This window comes from Ictidomys tridecemlineatus, unplaced genomic scaffold, assembly GCF_052094955.1.
Source record: "Ictidomys tridecemlineatus isolate mIctTri1 unplaced genomic scaffold, mIctTri1.hap1 Scaffold_96, whole genome shotgun sequence".
In the NCBI taxonomy this organism is placed as follows: Eukaryota; Metazoa; Chordata; class Mammalia; order Rodentia; family Sciuridae; genus Ictidomys; species Ictidomys tridecemlineatus.
The window spans coordinates 139,987-160,219 of record NW_027526172.1 but is presented as its reverse complement, the minus strand read 5'-3'; the positions used below and the strand labels follow the sequence as shown (position 1 = coordinate 160,219).

The 20,233-nt window shown below is 34.2% G+C and overlaps 1 protein-coding gene across 1 annotated transcript; it reads right to left on the bottom strand.

Moving 5' to 3' along the window:
* Nucleotides 1–12,585: 12,585 nt before the first annotated feature.
* Nucleotides 12,586–19,889, bottom strand: LOC144374924 (geminin coiled-coil domain-containing protein 1-like). Its single transcript, XM_078037659.1, has 5 exons — nt 19,663–19,889; nt 17,715–17,889; nt 15,943–16,031; nt 14,801–14,917; nt 12,586–13,307 (listed from the first exon to the last, which is right to left on the bottom strand). Exons 1-5 carry the CDS (start codon nt 19,663–19,665, stop codon nt 12,687–12,689), a joined length of 1,005 nt encoding a protein of 334 aa, XP_077893785.1. The 5' UTR covers nt 19,666–19,889; the 3' UTR covers nt 12,586–12,686.
* Between the last annotated feature and the right edge of the window lie 344 nt (nt 19,890–20,233).

The window sequence follows — 20,233 nt, the reverse complement described above, 5'->3', positions numbered from 1 at the left end:
CATGTACTAGAACAATCTATAATTAGATACACACAGGTTTATTTATGACTTACAGTTTCCTGGAAACTTGTTCTTTTATAACTGTTGAGCTTCTCAGTTTACCTTATGAAGGCTTTTGCCTGAAGTTTTTTTTTCTCCATATTAAAATGGCTACAGTGGTGTATTTGTTGATACTTTTATACTTCATATTTTTTACTGTATTTCTCTTATCTTTAGGCTCCCTCCATGGTTTTATTTCAGGTCCATCGATCCTGTATGTAATAGGATGGTATTTTATTGCATATAATTAGCTCTTTATTATGATTATCTTAGTTTATCAGATTTGGTGTTTTGATTATGTAATTTCTTATATGCACATATATTGAAATACTAATGTATTTAGAAATATTTCTATCAGGTTGTTTGTCTTTATTATCCTATTATGTATGATGTTTTTCCTGCCTACCTTTGGATTCATAAAATGTTTGTGTTCTCTTTTATTGCAACTATTTATTTTTAAGTGACAAAAGACATACATATTTATCAGGAATGTATACATCATGGAATGACTAAATCAAAATAATCATTGTATATAATTCACATTCTTATTTTTTGTGTTGAGATCATTTAAAATGTACTGTTGCCAATTGTCAATAATGCAATATATTGTTATTAACTATAGTCACCATGTTGTACAATAGAGTTCTTGAACCTATTCCTTCTCCCTATCTCTTATGAAAATTGTCTACCCCATGACTAATATCCCCCAACACTTACCTTCCAGTTCCTGGTAACAGTCATTGTATTTTCTGCTTCTGAGTCCAGACTTTTTACATCCCATGTATAAGAGACATCAGGAAATAACTGTTTTTGTGCCTAGCTTATTAAACTTAGTATAGTGCCTTCCAGCCTCATCTATGTTGTCATAAAGGATAAATTTATTTCTTTTTTAAAAAATAGTGCAGATGGACACAATACCTTTATTTTATTTACTTATTTTTTATATGGTGCTGAGGATCAAACCCAGTGCCTCACATATTAGGTAAGCATTCTATCACGAAGGCACAACCAGACCCCTGATTGCCTTCTTTTTAAAAGCTTAATAGTTTTCTATAGTCTACATATACCACATCTTCTTAATTCATTTATCCTTTGATAAAGAATAAATTGATTACATATCTTGGCTTTGTGAACATAAGAATGCAGATGCTTAGATATCCTGATTTGATTTTCTCTGGATATATAACCAAGAAACAGATTGTTGGGTCGTTTGATAGACTTATTTTGTAATTGGTTGAAAATTTTTCATTCTATATTTTTTTAGTTTTGTTGATTTTATCTTTTTAAATAAACGACAGTGGAATGCATTACAATTCTTATTACACATATAGAGTACAATTTTTCATATCTTTGTATATAGAATATGTTCACACCTATTCATGCCTTTATGCATGTACTTCGTTGGTTGTATTTTTTGGCATTACAATTCTTTTTACACATATATACCACAATTTTTATAGCTATATATAAAGTATGTTGACACCCAATTTGAGTCTTCATACATATACTTTGGATAATGATGTCCATCACATTTCACTACCCTTGCTAATCTTCTGTCCCCTCCCTTTCCCTCCCACCCAATTCCCTACCTAGAATTCATCTAATCCTCCCATGCTCCTCATCCCTACCCCGCTCTGAGTCAGCCTCCTTATATTAGATAAAACTTTCAGCATTTGTTTTGGGGGGATTGGCTAACTTTGGTTAGAATTTTCTTCTCCAACTGCATCCATTTACATGCAAGTGACATGATTTTATTCTCTTTTAATGCTGAGTAAAATTCCATTGTGTATATATGCCACATTTTTGTTATCCATTCATCCACTAAAGAGCATCTAGTTTTGCTCCACAGTTTAGCTATTGTGAATTGTGCTTCTATGAATATTGATGTGGTTGTGTCCCTATAGTATACTGTTTTAAAGTCCTTTGGGTATAGTCCAGGGAAAGGGATACCTGGGTTAAATGGTGGCTCCATTCCCAGATTTCCAAGAAATCTCCATACTGCTTTTCATATTGTATGTACCAATTTGCAGTCCCAACAGCAATGTATGAATGTACCTTTTCCCCCATATCCTCACCAACACTTATTGTTATTTGTCTTGTTTGTCTTAATAGTAGATGCCATTCTGACTGGAGTTTTGATTTGCATTTCTCTGATTGCTAGATATGATGATAATTTTTACATATATTTGTTGGTTGATTGTATATCCTCTTCCAAGAAGTGTCTGTTCAGGTCCTTGGCCCATTTGGTGATTGTGTTATTTGTTTTTTCAGTGGTTAGTGTTTTGAGTTCTTTATATACCTTAGAGATTAGTGCTCTATCCGATGTGTGAGGATTAAAAATTTGCTCCCAGAATGTGGGCTCTCTATTAACTTCACAGATTGTTTCTTTTGCTGAGAAAATACTTCTTAGTTTGATTCCATCCCATTTTTTGATTCTTGGTTTTAATTCTTGTGCTATAGAAGTCTTATTAAGGAAGTTGGGGCCTAATCCCACATGATGAAGATTAGGGCCTACTTTTTCTTTGTTAGACACAGAGTCTCTGGTATAATTCCTATGTCCTTGATCCATTTTAAGTTTTGTGCATGGTGAGAGATAGGTATTTAATTTTGTTTTGTTGCATATGGATTTCCAGTTTTCTCAGCACCATTTATTGAAGATACTATCTCTTCTCCAGTGAATGTTTTTGGCACCTTTATCTAATATAAAATAATTGTAATTTTGTGGGTTAGTCTCTGTGCCCTCTATTCTGTACCATTATTCTACTGGTCTTTTATGGTGCCAATACCATACTGTTTTTGTTACTATTGCTCTGTAATATAGTTTAATGTCTGGTATAGTGATGCCACCTGCTTCAGTCTTCATGCTAAGGATTGCTTTAGCTAAATTTTGGATCTCTTATCCTTCCAGATAAATTTCATGATTGCTTTGTCTATTTCTATGAAGATTGCCATTGGGATTTTGATCAGATTGCATAATGGCTATATTAATTTACATTATACACCAAAGGTGTGCAAAATATTTTTCCCCACATCTTCTATAACATTTGTTATCTGCTCCATAAGGGGTATACTATCAAGAATAAAAGTGATATCTCATTGTGGTTTAAAAATGCATTTTTCTCTAATGACTCATGTTGAGCATTTTTTCATATGCCTCTTGGCCACTTATGTCTCTTCTTTTGAGAAATATCAATTCAGATCCTTGCTATTAAGTTATGTGGTTATATTTTTATATTAACAGATGTGAGAATGACAAACTTCCCTCATTCCATAGGTTGTCTGTTCATTTTGTTGATTGTTTCCTCGCCTGTAGAGAGTTTTAGTTTGTTGTAATTCTATTTTTCCACTTTTTAAATTTTATTACCTTTGCCTTGGGGATTATATAAAAATAAAAAAGTATTAAAAAAACATTGCTTGAACTATTTTCATGGAGATTTTCCACTGCATTTTCTGCTATTGGTTTTATAGTTTTAGGTATTATGTTTAAAGTCTTAACCTATTTTGAATGGATCTTTTTGTGAGATAAGAATGCAAATACAATTACATTCTTCTTCATGTGATATCTGGTGTACCAACACCTCTTAGTACAGAAATTGTCCTGGTTCCATTAAGTGTTCTTACCACCTTTGTCAAAAGAAGTTGGCTCTAAGTCCCTGGGTTTATTTCTGAGCTCTCTATTCTGTTCTATTGGTTCATTCATCATCTATTTTTGTGCCAGTACCATGCTATTTGGGTGCCTAAAGCTTTATAGTATGTTTTGAAGTCAGGTAGTTTAATGCCTCCAGCTTTGTTCATTTTTTTTTTCAAGATTATTTTCACTATGCTTGGTCTTTTATGAATCTGCACTAATTTTAGAATTTTTAAAAATATTTCCGTGAAAATGTCATCAGGATTTTGATAGGGTTTTCTTTAAATCTGCAAATTACTTTGGTCAGTATAAACATTTTAACACTAGTAATTTTTCTAATCCATAAATATAGAATATGTTTCAATTTATTTGTCTTCCTCAGCTTCTTTCACCGATGTTTTATGATTTTCAGTGTGATGACATTTGCCTTCTTAAATTTATTTCTAACTATTTTCTTTTGTGGCCACTATAAATGTGATTGCTTTGTTGTTAACTCTTTCAGTTTCCTATTAGTATATAGAAATTCTCCAGACTTCTTTGTGTTGACTTTATATTCAGCAACTTTACTGATTGATTTTTAATATTTTTTTGTGGATTCTTTAGAATTTTATAAAAATAAAATTATGTTCTCTGTAAATAGAGAATGTTCATCTCCTTCTTTTTCCAGACTAGGTGCCTTGTATCTCCTTCTTTTGCCCAGTGGTTCTGGCTAGAACTTTCTAGCACTATGCTGAATCTCTCTCTCTCTCTCTCTCTCTCTCTCTCTCTCTCTCTCTCTCGGCTTCATAGCCATAGGTTGCATTTCTTTTGTTATTTTTATAGTTTGAAATTTAAATTTATATATGTCAGATACCAGATAGCACACTCAAATTAGACATCTGAATTTGAAGATATTTTAGTAATACAAATATATACAGGGGCTGGAGCTGTGGCTCAGCAGTAGAGGGCTTGCCTCACAAATGCAAAGCACTGGGTTAGATCCACAGCACCACATACAAATAAATAAATGAAATAAAGGTATTGTATTCATTAAAAATATTATTTACAAAGATGTAGGCAGCAGCTTGTAGATAAGCTATTAGGACAATGTTAACCCCAGCAGAAGCAACAGCAGAGGTGTCACTCCCTCAAGATCTGCAGGGAGATTGGAATATGAGTCCCAGAACTGGGACAGGTCTGAGATAGAGAAGCTGTGTCTACCACTGATCTTCTAATGAGGGCTCTTGCCTTCTAATGTGGGCTCCACGGGTATCATCTTGAAGCCCAAAGTGAAATATGTATCTAAAGTGCATACAGATGATAGCCAACTCAATCTTTAGTTTGATATTTTTTAACAAATTTTATAATCAATGAGTATTTATCTCCTCTTTCTTACCACAACAAAAATTTTAATACAGTTTAATGACTCGCTAAAAATTGCTCTCCACCTCCCTGATTTTGTTATTATTTTAAGAATTTTAATTTTAAGTTAACAAAAATTCGTGATTAATTAGGTAGTCAGTAGTTACTTGTACTTACTTTCTGATATATGTAATCAATTACTGTATTCAACAGTAATTGTATCTCAAATCTGTATTGAGTATTCTGTATCTCACATCTCCCATTTGAGTTAACTTTTAATCTTCATGAAATAATTCTCTAATAATACTTTCCATGAGTGATGATGGTTGGAAAACCATCATAGTATTTGCTTTGTCTCACATTGGAGTGACAGTTTGGTTAAATATAAAATTTAGATCAATACTTCTATCTCTTGTACTTTAAAAATATGATTCCATTGTTTTCTAACCTGTGGTGTTGTTGATAAGAAGCTGTTCACCTCTGTCTTTCCTTTGCACATAATCTGTTTCTACCATGTGGTAATTTTTAAGATTATTCTCTTTCTCTTTGATGATCTCCATTTTCACTAAGATGTGCTTATGTATGGATTTATCTTTATTGATCCTACATTCTATTCAGAATTCAATCTTTAATTCTAAAATTGACAATTATCTTTTCAGGTATCAATTCTCTGCTATTCTCTCCATTTGGGGGGAAATTCTATACAGAAATATTGATGTCTTTTTTGGCTTTGTGTTTTAGTCAACTTTTTATCACTGTAACCAAAAGACCCAATGAAAACAACTTAGAGGAGGAAAAGTTTATTTTGGCTCACAGTTTCAGATATTCAGCCCATGGTCAGCCAACTCCATTACTCTAGGCCAACATGAAGCAGATCAATATGGAAGACGGCTACCTAGTTCAAGACAGGAAGCAAAGGAAGAACTCTGCTCATCAGAGACAAAATATAAACCCCAAAGTCATTTCCTTAGTGACCTAACTCCACTATTCACATCCTATCCAGCTAATTCTGCAAATGGATTAATCCACTGTTTAGAGTACATCTATCATAAGGTTTTTTTTCCTTTTTACTAATTACTGTACTAGAACCAGTATAAATAATAAAATACAAAAGATTTATATGATATGAAGAGAAACAAGACTCTAATGGAAACTGTATAAATAAGCATGAGAGATGATGCTTTATTTCAAGGATAAAACTAACATGTGTAAGTTATTCTTCTTGCCCTTTTGGACTCAGTATATGTTACCTCCATTTGTATTTACAGAACATCCAAAGAAGCAGAAGTGTGTCTCATTATACAGAAACTTCTGCTGAATTCCCAGAATACATGCTTTATTTTATAAAATGCTACCCTGCAGCCACCTGGGCTAGTTTTCATTTCCCCAATAGGCCCTATACCTTTTCTTCTATTTTTCCTTCTACCTCTATCTGTGTTTGTTGCCAGTATAATTTGATGAATATCTCTAACTTCATGTCATCAATGAATCCTTTCCTAGTTTCTCTCTACTTATCAACCTTTTAGACACGGACTACAGTCCCTAAAATATAAGATCACACTTTGAACAAAAAAGGAAAATATTGAGTATTCATTTAACTGAGTCAGTAGAAATAGCTGTAAATTATTTTGGAATGCTATATTTTATGAAGTATGAAGTTTTTCATTTGAGAATTTAAAATGTATATTTTACTCTGTGAAGGTTAAGGATATATGACAGAATCTGAATTCATTCTGTATTGTTTCAAAAAAAGGATTATGTTAATTAAAATGATTGTCTAACTTCTGAGTGAGGACAATAAGATGGACTTGGTGGGACTAGTGGTAGTCCTTAAAAGAAAAGGAAGAAAAGGCTAAGTCTCTGGCAATATGTGCTCTAATTCTCAATGGAGGCTAGGATGACAGCTATACTCCCAGCTCTACCAGGTAGGTGGGGCCATGGGCGGTCCTGTACAGATGTCACTTTCAGATTGCATCTGGAATGATCTCCCCTGTGAGCCAGGGATGGAGGGAGGATGACATTGTGGCTTCTGTGAAGTGGCAAATCTCAGGAGACAAAAATGAAAGGAGGACATGTTTGGAACTTTTGCCTCATTGTGTCCAGGTGTTCTGGTTTCTCACAGCACGTTCATTAAAGAGCTTCTCTTATTCTCAGATTCACTGCAACTGGAGGGCTCTGGGGTAACATTACCTTCAAAAAATTCCTGAGAGATCTGGACCTTATCCCAGGGGGACTATCCTTTTGGTGTTAAAGACTCTTTTGAAGTGAGAAATTACCTTGAAATACTTTCTCTGCCTTTTTGTTTCAGATTATAAACCTTGGATAGAGATGAGAGGGAAAATCTTCTGTGTACCTGAAAGTTACCATTTAACTCCTGATTTCCAAAAAGAGAAGATAGAATATCCATGGCATGTCTGTACCAGTGGGTTCACCATTTTATATATCATGATTTTACTTTCCCCTGGTGTTAAATCTAAAAGGATTGACTGGGAAGGCAGTAATGCCATCACCTGAAGAAGTACATAAAGTCTATTTCCTATGATGAGAGGAAGAGAATCTTCACAAGGATTGCTTATACATAGCTACTCTAGGCATGAATATTAGCAGTAATATTTGGAAAAGAATTTCTCTTTTTGCCTTTAAGAAGCATATGATAATACTTTTGACCATGATGCCTTTTCATGCTTTGCCACCCCACTCTTAGTCATCCCAATTTTTGAAATGGGCTTCAAATTACACACTACTTTATTTCAAAATGATGGAAGGTGAATTAGGTCTCTTGTGAAAAATGTCTGTTAGCAATGATGGAATTTTTAAGCTATGAAATAGACCTCCAATGACAGTAAAATAAAGATTTAAGAACCCCTGTATACTTGCAGGGCCTCTATATCTGAAGCCTGTAATACACTGTAATAGCCAATGGCCTATAAGTATGTTTATTGGTCCCCAAAATGATTATTATGTCTTATAGTAGAAAGAGCATTAGATCTAAAGTCAATGCCAGAGCTTTTCTTAGGCTTTGCCTATTTATTATTTATTACCTGCACAGCACTTCAGACCAGGTTTTCTATATTTCAAATGAAATTCACACCATCTAATTCATCCTGATGATCTGTGTTTAATAATCTGTATTGACTACATTCATATTCAAAAGTTATTTAGAGCGAGCAAGGTTTAAGCACTATTCTCTAGGGAAAAAAAAAACTCAAACAGCCCTGTAAAAAAAAAAAAAAAAAACTGAATAAAATCAGTGTTATCCATCAATGATACCAAAAGAATGTCCTAATAGAAAGGGTTCATGGCCTGATATGCAAATCCCAAAGCATTTTCTCCCCTTTACTGTTAACATAGTCTAGATAATGGCCTTATGGAAATCCTGCTCATAATTCTCACATGCAGATAATCCAATATGTTTACAACTCTCCATGGCATAAGTGAGACCAGTCTGGAACCTTTAACTCAAGTTTTACTCATTTAACAGGATTATAAATTGGAAGAATAAGGATAATGTCCAAAAATAGAAAATATTTTATGAGATGTAGCTTCTTTTTCAAACTCACAGAGCTGGTTTCGTTATTACTTTTGTGTGCTTTTATTTTTATCACCATTCAAGAATACATCCCCAAATACCACCTCCCTTGAAATCCCAAACCAGATTCTTGACAGTATGCTTTGGATATATAGAATCAACCATATTTCATACTTGCATTGTGAACGTTTTCATTATGAGAGCCTATTACACCCTTGCTTTAATCAATCATGTTGAAGTTGTTTCTCTCATTTATACATAAGTTAGTTTTAATACATATATCCTTCTTATATAACATCATCTTTATATCATCAGCAGAGCTTCACACCAGCTATATCTATTGAATAATTGCCTCCGTTATTAATCATACTACTATTTCACACGTTTGTAAATTGAAATACAGTTATTTTTATGACATAGGATTTATAGGAGAAACAAAACCTTTTTTTTAGTTCATTGCTCCATTCACTGAAAACATGTTTTCAAATTAAGGGCTGAACATAAAATTAAATGACTTGTCATTTATTTATTAGTCATAAGTTCATTACAAAATTGACTTCCATAATTTAAAAAAGTTAAAATCAAAAAGAAACATATCATCTAAGTGCTTATTATTAAGTGTTGAATTATATTTTACATTTGCAGAATATCCAATATAAGGATTAAAATTGAATGTTTATGTTAATGTAACAAAAAGGTAGATAAAAATATGAAAAAATTGTTAATAAATATAATCATACCATAAACTTCTAACATGAAAACCAAATATATGTTGTCTTATTTAAAAAAATTAAAATTAGGCATTTGCTATTTAACCATATGTGAATCTTTTGGTAAACTGAAACAAATATCTAATTGTATACCTGAACTTTACAGGCAAAAAATTATACATTTAAAAAGTTATCAGTGGATGGCCAAGTGTCAGGTGCATACTTGTAATTCCAGTGGCACCCGAGGCTGAGGCAGTTTAAAGCCAGCATCAGCAAATTAGCCAGGCCCTAAGCAACTCAGTATGATCCTGTCTCTAAACAAAATATTTTAAAAAGGCTAAGGATGTGGCTTAGTGGACAAGCATGCCTGGATTCAATCCCTAGTACAAAATAAAAGTAGTTATCAGTAAATGTACTAACTATATTTTCTGCTATACCTGTGGTACTTCGATTTATTGTTGAATCCATTTGTCATATTTAAAAACATATTCTGCTTTCTTCAATTACATCAAGTACATTAAAGTCTTTTTATTTATACACATCCTTTAATCTTTTCAAAATTATAGTTTAACATCACTGCAATTTTAAGTAATCCTACTTATTAAACATCACCTATAGAATTGAGACTTTCCAATTGTCCATATTTTCCAGATACTAGTAAGACACAGGATTGTTTCAAGAGTATCAGAAGACATTGGAAGTGTCATCAAATTTTTAAAAATTGAATTCTAATTTTTCTGTGAGATTACGTAAGAGAGTGCTGTACTCCTAAGGCATTTGACTCTTCAGGCCACCTAACATGGGAAAAATCATTAATGTATCCTAGAGGAGAGAAGGAACCATTAAATTCTGAGGATATTAATGTGGCCATATCATATATCATACAAAAGAGATTCAAAAATTGTGGTCACAAAAATCCAGGAGAAAAAAGTCCATTATTAAAAATGTTATGCACAATATAAAATTATTCATCATAATCACAAAGGTATTTAGTTTCATTTCCCACTTTATCTTAATAAAATATTAACTGGTTTACTGGAAATGCATGATAAAACTATAAAAGTTAGAACATATATTTAAGTGAAATGAATTTCCAATTTCTCAAACATTAACAAAATAATTTTGTATACATTATTCAAATGAATATCAAATGTTTGTAAATATAATTGCAAACATATGTGGTAATTTTCTTCCATACTATCATTCATGATATGAGTTAGAAGAAATCATAATTTGCCACATAAATGTCCTATAGTTTCTTTAACCAGGCTGAAACCAAGTTTTATTTAAAAGCTTTCAAAAGTTTTGATATTTTTGGTGACTATTTTATGCACCAAATGTACTGTGAGAAGCCTGGGTGTTTCCTCATGGTAATTAACATATAACATGGCACATGGATATTGCAAAATAAATATGTGTTAACTGGTAAATTTTGTTTTACAGCTTGAGTATAAGAGTTTTTAAATAGTTCCATTGCTTACACAATTCCTTGTGTAGCAAAGTATAATCAATTCTAATTAAATTTGTTATTCTAGAGATAAATTTCACCCACAAGAGGCATAGATACAAGAATGTAAAAGGTACTTTTGTGTTTGGGGGGTATGGAGGGAGTAGAACGTATTCTATCTCTTCCTTAGTTTTAAAATACTCCTGAGAATAATATTAATTACTAATTTGTATTCCCCTTCATGAATTATAAAGAAAACTATAGGTAATAAAGTTTTATAAAATAGATATTTGCTCACACAATGTAAATAAAGCAATGATCAAACACAAAAGAAATGTCTTGGTTACAAAGAATTCCAAATAGCACACACAAAGAAGTTGATTGTGCAAAGTGAAGTATTGGGAGGAGAATAGAAAGAGATAGATGGAGATGGCTTTCAACCTGGTGAATTTAATCATGTTGCCAAAAAAGCATAGGTGCCCGACGTTGATGCATAATTTATTCTGGGAACAATAGAGAGCTTGAAGGATGGAAAGGAAGGAAACAGTTAAGACTACCAAAAATATTCTTAAAAAATTTAGGGAAGAAGAGATCTTTGATATCATGCTTGCATTCAATCTATTCACATTTACTTACAAATTAAAATGTATCTTTTTTTAGATAGAGGTTACTCTCACACAGACTGAATCAACCTGCAAAGTGGGCTCATACTGGAAAAAAGAATCCTGTGATAAGAGAAATGATTTCTAATGCTCATTATAAATGTCTCATATTTATTTTTCTATTTTTTTTCCATTGCAAATAAAGTTCACCGTACCTAGCATATGCAGTACCTATCTAAGGGAAAAATGGCCTTGAATGACCAAATAAAAATAAAGCTGATAGGATCCAGCCTTCATTCATAGAATGTTAGAAGTTATCTAATCAAGTCCTGTATTCCACAGCTGGAAAAATTGAATTTTCACGCAAGGGAAATAGCTTTCTCAGGGATGACAGCAGATGAATGGCTCTAGGTCTCATGAATGTGGGCACAGGGCCCAAACTGCTCACATTTTATCACCATTCTAAATTACAATGCCTGTCACAAAGTGAGCATGAGGTATTCTGTAGATATTTTAGGTGAATTGCATGAATACATGACTGACAGAAGGAATGAGTGTGACACTGTCAGTGCTGGGCTAGTGATCAGTTTGCCAGCATCTGTGCAGTTTAAGATGATGATTTGTTGTGTAATAGTTCCTCAAAAATATCATTTTTGAGCTATGTCAGTTAAAGAAATAATGGCCAGATACCAATGGAAGCAGGTATTGGGACATTCTGAAGTAATAATTCTTTTTAACTTTTGTCATTTTTCAGTAGTATTGCTTATCAGTGGAGTCGCAGCTGTCTTAGAGATGTTTTGCTAAAGCCATCCTGCAACACTTGACTCTTTGAGCTGCTCTGGACATACTGTTACTTATATCCACAATACTTCTTCAGCAGTGGTGATGGGCAGACACTTGATTTTACCCTACCTCTAGCAATTTAAACAACCAGGAGGAAGTAGTTGAAACAACAATAGGGCTCATTCTAAAGGCAATTTTCAGAAATAAAGAAATGTAGAAGAGGGAGAGAAATAAAGACCATACATATTTAAACTACTTGATAAGAGAACAAAAGGTGTTAAACAGGTCATGATAAGCAAAGTATATCTAGTTCTTGAAGAAATCTACAAAAGATTGGAAAACACCTTCTCAAGTACAGAGCAAAGAGAAGAAGTTGATAGCAGACATTGATGTGCAAACTAGTCAAGTTCAGGTGGAGGAAGAGCATATACCTCTCATATGGATTCTTGGAAGCTATTCCCTACAAATTTAAGTGGTAGTTGAGAGTAACATTTAAAGTGGCTAAAGATTGGGCAATAGCTTCTATGCTCCACATAGTCAGGTTCAAGTGCAAGAGAGATCTTTGTAAAAGAGTTCCTGGCAGTGCTCTGTGATACAAGAGGGGTCACTAAGGCTGTTTAGGGACCCAGGTAAACTTCCAGCCTCCTTCTTCATCTCTACACACAAAGGCTTGTTCCTGGTGGAAAGAATGAGTTTTGACATTACAGTGAGGACTCAGGGATGTGTAAAATGTCATCTCTGTCTTGTTGGGTGACACATCAGCTGGATGATAAGGAAGTGTTTGCACCTCTGTTGGGGGATTTGAAAGTTGAGAAAAGTAGTGGAAGTCTTCCCCATGGCTGGCAGTGCTGTGCAAGGGGGTTGTTCTTTCACCTCCATAGTTGATTGGCACATCCTCTCTGTGGACATTTTCATAATCAATGGCATCACTCGGAAAATGGGAGTATGTGCTAGTCACTATTCTGGGATGAGAGGAGAGGGCACTGTAGTTAGCTGATGAGGTGTCATCACTGGTGTTGAGGTCTTTCAATCCAAGTGTTTGTAGCACCCAGGGATCACCATGGGGCCCAGGTGGTTTTTCACAGTTAGCAAACTCACAAGAGAGGTTTCTCTTGGCATTTTTAGGATGGGGGATCTCAGCAGGAGAGTATCCCTGCTCTTTGTGTTTCCTCTTCCCCTTTCTGAATTTTCCACACACTTTGGAGAACTCATCTGATGACAACAATTTCTGAAGAAGTGACATTTGAAAATTATACTTCCTTTAAATATCTACTAGTTACCCTCATTCTTTAGAAAAATAGGTTAAATTTCTAATATTTTTTCACATAAAAGTAAAATGGATTAGATTAGTGTCTGTTATTAAAGTAAAATCCATGATAACATCTTATTTCTTAGGAACCTGAATTCATTTCTTACTCTCAGTTTGAAACTTGAAAAAAGCAGATCATGTCTTGAAGATTTCAAATCAGAGAAGTAATAATTTTTACAAAAATGACAATAAAAGCAATTGTTTATTGAATTATCACTGATAAAATAAACAAATTATTATTTGATATAATTTATGAATAGTTCATCACATGCACTATTTCTTTGGATATAGATACTGTTAAAATCTCCATTAATGAGGAAACTAAGACACAGACATATTTGTGACTTGCTATGTATCCCTTAGCCTAGAATTAAACCTAAGTTATCTGAATATAGACAGAACTCTTGTTTAAACACTATACAACATTCCTTATGTTATTTCATTAACTTTCAAAGCAATCCCTTGAAAACAGTTGTTATTTTAAATCTTGGAGAACTGAGGTCAAGAAAGGTAAAGCTAATTAATGTCATTTAATAATTTAATAATGTTTTTTTCAAGGAATGGTGGCTAGAGTTAGAAGCCAATGCTAGCCCTTTATTTATGAAAGCTTACTATACAGTGAAGTAGTCAAATCTAGTATCTTTTCTTCTCTCAACTGTTAGATTCAGTAGAAGCAGCAGACACATAATCAATTTAGATTACATAATATCAAATAATAGTTTCTCTAAGAGTAAAGTAAAAATTGGTCATAGAAGCAAACACATACTAGGAAAAACACAGAACTAAAGAAAAAAGAACACAAAGAGACTATAGGCAAGCTATCTTTGAGTTAGAAATAGCTCATTTAATAGTGTAAGAAAAATGTGAATAAAAAATAATGTAACTGTATATACTGAATTGCTGCTCAAGATACTAAGCTCCAGTTATCATCACAGCATCTTAGATTGAGAGAGATTTTTCACAGATTTTTAGTTTTTGTAGCTGCAGGTAACCAAATTTCTAATTGAGAATGATTTTCCTAAAGCCAGAAAATAATTAAAACAACTGAGTTTTTAAATCTTTAATTTCTACATTAAGAAGATAATTAAAACAACTGAGTTTTTAAATCTCTGATTTCCACCTAACTCTCCATTTGATCAACCTGTTTCCTCAGCAATCCCTAGCTTTTGATATATAAGAAACTATTTTTGTAATAATGTCTGGATAGAATCTGCAATCTAGATACTTCTAATAAATGATACATAAAAGTTCTAGTGAAAGTCATGTACTTCCTTAAGAAATGTTATTCATTCTACTCATATATCCCATGACCTGTTGTTAAGTACACTTCTTGCTTTTAATTAAGAAATTTTACATTAATGGTTTCCTTTCTTAAATCACTGCCCTGACCTTATAAAAAGATTATTACACACCTTGGCCTTTTCTTCAAGACATTTAACCAAAGTAGAATTCAGGTATTGTCTGAGATGATTATTCTTTTCATGTAGCCTAGCAAGTTCTTCTTCCTTCTGAACCAGAGTATCTTGGAGCTGCAAAAAGCAGACAATGGTGAAGGTCGCTCCACTGTATTGACTTTGTAACATTATAATAATGCCACTGTGCCTCAGCCTTCTTAAACTTGATTATTATTCTGTTTGTTTTATGAACACAATTTCAGGGAGTCCTCGTCCTCCAAGACTGAAATCAACAACCCCCTACCACATGATTGTTCAGTTTTGTGCTCTGAATTTTTCATTCATTACAAAGTATTTGAGGGTATTACATGACTTTTAAAATTTTAACCACAAGGGAGTCAGGTAGGTGTAAAGGAAAATGAGCAGCATTCAACTATTTAAATATAGAAAAAAGGTGTTTAGAAAGGTTTACCTGGACTCCTTCCTTGCACATGAAAGAAAGAAAGAAAGAAAGAAAGAAAGAAAGAAAGAAAGAAAGAAAGAAAGAAAGAAAGAAAGAAAAGATGGTTGACTTGTGCCACATTCAGATTGATCTGCCTGTTTGTTCAGTAGATCATATTATTTTTGAGGAACAAATAAGAACAAAATATGGAAAATGAAACAATATTTGGATAAAAACCTTTGTCATCATCATTAATTCTCCAGGCAATTATCCATGTTTATCATTTTAAAATACTGACATGATTCCATTTGGTCTTTCCATTAGCCCTCTGAGATATGCTGCATAAATATTCCAATTTCATGGATGAGGAAAAGGTGGATGTGATAGGTCACACAGCTAAAATGTGATATAGTCAGAGCCTGACTTCATGTCTTCCTCAAGTGTTATTTGTGTATATGAGTGTGTGTGTATGGGGGGGTTGAGACAGAAAGAGAGAGGAGTTAGATGAACAATCTCTCTCTCCCTCCCTCCTTCTTTATTTTCCTCTCTCCCTCTCTCTCTCTCTCTCTCTCTCGACATATGCTCATTTTAGTTCTAAAGTGAGTTAATGTGAATTTTAAGAGGAAAAAGTAGCAGCATAAACTTAAGGGAGGATGCAAGTGGAGAATGGACTGCAGGATGTATGGCCAGTCTCAATGTTCTAACTATCCACACATACCTGTTTATTTCTGTAGAGCTGTGAGGAAAGCTGAGCTTCTTCCCAGGAACATGAGTCCAGAATAGGAAAACTCGAATTAGAAGATGAATCTATGAGAAAATACAAAATGGATAGCATAGAAAACACACTTTTGACTTATGTGCAATGAACTCACCAAACCATTCCCAAAGTGCAATAGGTTCAGTTACCTTTCTAAAAATAGCTGTTGCTTCCTCACACTAGAACAAAATATTTAAAGCTTTCAGAAGAAGGATGCAAGCTGTGACAGACAAATATTTATACAACCTATGCCAAAGTGGTTAAAGAGGTGGGATTTTTTTTTCTTTTTGGAACTAAGTGGTCATATTCTTCTCTTTTTATGTATATTCTTGTTGGTTAAATTAATAAAGACTCTCTCAGCTGCATCATTAATTCATTCAAATGTTTATTAACCTTTTCCTTCCACTAGGCATAATATTGCAATCCCACTATCTTTTTTATAATTTTTATTTTATTTTTCTAGGCTTCAACATTAATAATATAGTGTTTGGCTTGATAATCTAATAACATTTTTGATGCTATTATTTCCTTTTCTGTCTGCCTACCTGTTAAATCTAATGAATAGAATTCAGAATTTGATTTAGTAGCAATGTCTACTTTTAAATAATTTGCACCTTGTTTCTCTGAAGACCATGATAAAAAATTGCAAAATTCTACCTTCTCTGTTTTAACTGTTTTCATCTGTATATTTTTTATGCTTTTAAAAAGATTTTTTTTTCATATTTGACAGGAAGCTATGCCTGTAAATCCAAAGCATTTGGGCATGCTTAATTGTTTTTTTTACTTCATTCCGTCTCATTAATACCATTCTGACTCTTTCCCTGTTCTTCTTAAACTGCTGTTACTGAAGAATTTTTTATTAAAATAGAGTAGTGAGTAAGAAAACAGGAATTCAATTTTGTAAACAGTTTGGGTTCATATTTTGGGCATTTTGTCTTTCCTGTTGCTTATAGTGAAAAAGTAAAACTGAACAACTTTATCCATAATATGTAAGTGTGCTTCAACATTTTTAGGTTTTCATTTTTGTATGCCTTTCCTTAACCCCTGTGTCCACCAAAGGAGCATATGGCAAACTATAGTATAGGTATTTAATTCTAAGACATCTGAAAATTTTTAGAGAAATTTGACTATTTATACAGAAATTCACTTAATTTTATAAAAATGTTCACTAACCTTCAAGTCAAGATTAATACCATTCATAATTTTCCATCAATGTTATACTTCCCTCCCACTTTGAAATCCTATGTGAGTGCTTGTGTGTGTGTGTTTGTGTGTGTGTGTGTGTGTAAGAGAATAATTGTTTCTACTTACAAGGCATTGTCTATAGAATCTCCTCTATGAAATAAAAGATGAAGTTATTCATTCTTGTTTCTTTATCATACTTGGGAAATTTTCCTGAATTTCAAAAGAAATGTTATAACTAGTATCTTGACTCCAAAACATTCTACTAGGATGTTGTTTATAAAATATGACCCAGAAAAGTTCTTTCAGTGAGTTTGGAATCTCCAAGTACGAGAAACATGTGTTGTCCAGCAAGAAAGAGGAATAATCCCATTTTCACTATTTGGCAAGTACAAAATAGCAGAAGTTAAGGTTGTAAAATTCAAGACTCTTTGGACTAACTTAAATTTTTTATAAATCCCTTTTCCAGAGTCCCAGACCATGATGCATTGCAGCCACATTGCTTGAAAAGGGCTCCAGGTCTACCACTAAAGCAGAAGAGCAGAACTTACCCTGTGCCTGTGGTGCTTGTTGGGGCTCACTGTTGTCCAGGAGACCAGCAGCCCAGAAAGAGATCCAAGTCTCCGTGGAAACGTCAACACTAGTTTCTGACGGTGTAGTGGAATACAGGCAATTATAACTCTTGTCTCCTGCAAAATACTGGTCTTGGCAAGGCAGAATGGTGTTCTGTGAAATTCAGTATAAGGAGTTGGGGTGGAGGTGGGTTTCACAGAAGATTGGGCGATGCAGATGTGGACGGAGAGAAGGGTGGGAGAAACACACAGAAATTACATACAGTTAATCAAGAAACAGTGAAGGTGTTAAATTTAGATCCAGATTAAATTTTGAGTGGTTTAATTATAATAACTAAAAAGGAATCAGCTCCTATGACTTTCCTAACATTTCCACAGGTCCTTGAACAACGAATAGACTACTACTGGATGAATCATATTTATATTTTCCTTTGTAATGCCTAGCTCACCAAATAAGCCAGTCAGAACTATCTTAATTATATTTCTATTTCTAATCACCTTGGAAGACAAAGAACCCATTAAAAAGAATGAAAAAGCAGAATATGGCATCTTATAGACTAACCTCTGAATCAATAATTATCTTATGCTTCCCTTCCTCTTCTCCTCCAAACTAACATTCTGTTGGATCTTATGGGAATCTGAATAGAGATACACACAAACTCATGCTGTGTATAATGTATATATATATATATATATATATATATATATATATATATATATATATATAATGTATATATGTGCATATGCATATATATACATACACATACATATAGTTATGTGCATACATATACATACTTGTATAATATACATACATATAGACATATGCATATATAGACATAAGTGCATATGTTCTATCTCTGTTCTATAGATAATTAAATAAACTTTGTTCCTTGTAGGTAATTAAATAAACTTTGCCCCAGCTCCAGTCAGAGGAACGTAACATCACTCCAAGTAAACATCTAAAAGCTGAAAGAAATAAGCAAAGACTGCAAGCTCTAGATATCTCCATCACTAGGGCTCAATGTCCTTGCAAAGTTATCCTGCCACCACTAACTGCCTGACGTGTGTTCTCACTGTGTTCTGATCCAGGGAGTACCTTCCTGCCTGCCACTTCTCAAACCTCAAACATACACTCTTTTCAAATCTCCAAACAAGGATAAGTATGCAGCCTTCCTAGGTTAATTTGTACAACAGTCCATTCCTAATTATTTGTCAATGTTTAATCAGGTAAAAGCCATTTATTCCAGCAGAGCCTAGGTTTAGATAAACTCTGTTTGACTGCTACGAATCTTTTGTTGGCTTGAGTACTTTCTTGGTCATAACATAAACAGAAGAGGGGAAAATGAGTCAATTAAGTCACACTTTGTTAATGTTCCCAGTGAGTTAAGTCTTAGAAAAGAAAAAAAAAATACACAGTTCAGAAGCAAATGCAGCTTGGGGAGTGCAGACCAAAGAAGTTAAGCCAAAAGTTTATCAAGAGCTATTTTTCTTGTTTTCATTTTAAAAGCATGTTTGCAGACTCCTTCCTTGAGGTTATTATTCGAATCCAAGTTAAACTATTAGGCAATTGACACCTGAGAAGAAAACAAACCCCAAATACTCTTACAGTAGTTCAACTCCAAGTGTTTGCAAATATGTGCATAATCTGGAATAAGAGGAAGAATGAATAGTAAGTGAAGGTGAATAGGTGAAATTTTGGGGAAATATGAAGAATAAAAATAACAGGGAGAAAGGCAGAGGGAAAGGAAGGGAGGAAGAGAGAGAAGACAGATGATAATAAAAAGAAGACAGGAGAGGATCTATTTTAATTGGTAGATAGCAAAGAAAGCTTGCTCCAAAAATGGAATAAATTCTCAGTGCAAAGTTTGTTAGCTTTCAGAGCCCCAGGTTTTGCCAGAGGACTAGCAAACGCCAGTTCCTCACTTACCATCTTGCAGTGGAAGAAAGCGCTGAAGAAACTGAGCTCACACTTAACTTTTTCTTAAAGCCAGTGGGAGCTTTAAATGGAATGAAGGGAGGAACTATGAGAGGCGAGTTCTAATCTGCGGGGGAGCCGGTGACGCTTGGGGCTCCTGGCGAGCGCTGCCCTCTGATTTGGTGGGAGGCTATCAAACAGGTGACGTGAGCTTGCAGACACCATGTGAAGCCAGAGTCACTTTCACTCCAGGGACCACGACAGCAGGATCTGGCACCTGCAGGTCGGGCTCCCTGCCTGCTCTTGGCTACAGGGTATGCTGCGTGGCTTCAAAACCCACGCGCCTATGCACGCTGGCTGTGCACCTGGCGCAGGACGTCAGAGGCTGGAGGTGGCAGCTTAGCCCTGAGGGACCCTAAGGCCAGCGCTTCCTCCTGCACCACATGCGCAGCGGGGCAGGGAGGGGCGGAAAGTCTGCTTGGGCTATAGTGAGGGATGGCAAGGTCTCAAACCTGTATTTCAGGGATGGGGTGGCACTTGTGGAAGCCAGTCCTACAGCCCCAGAGCTAGTATTATGCCTATC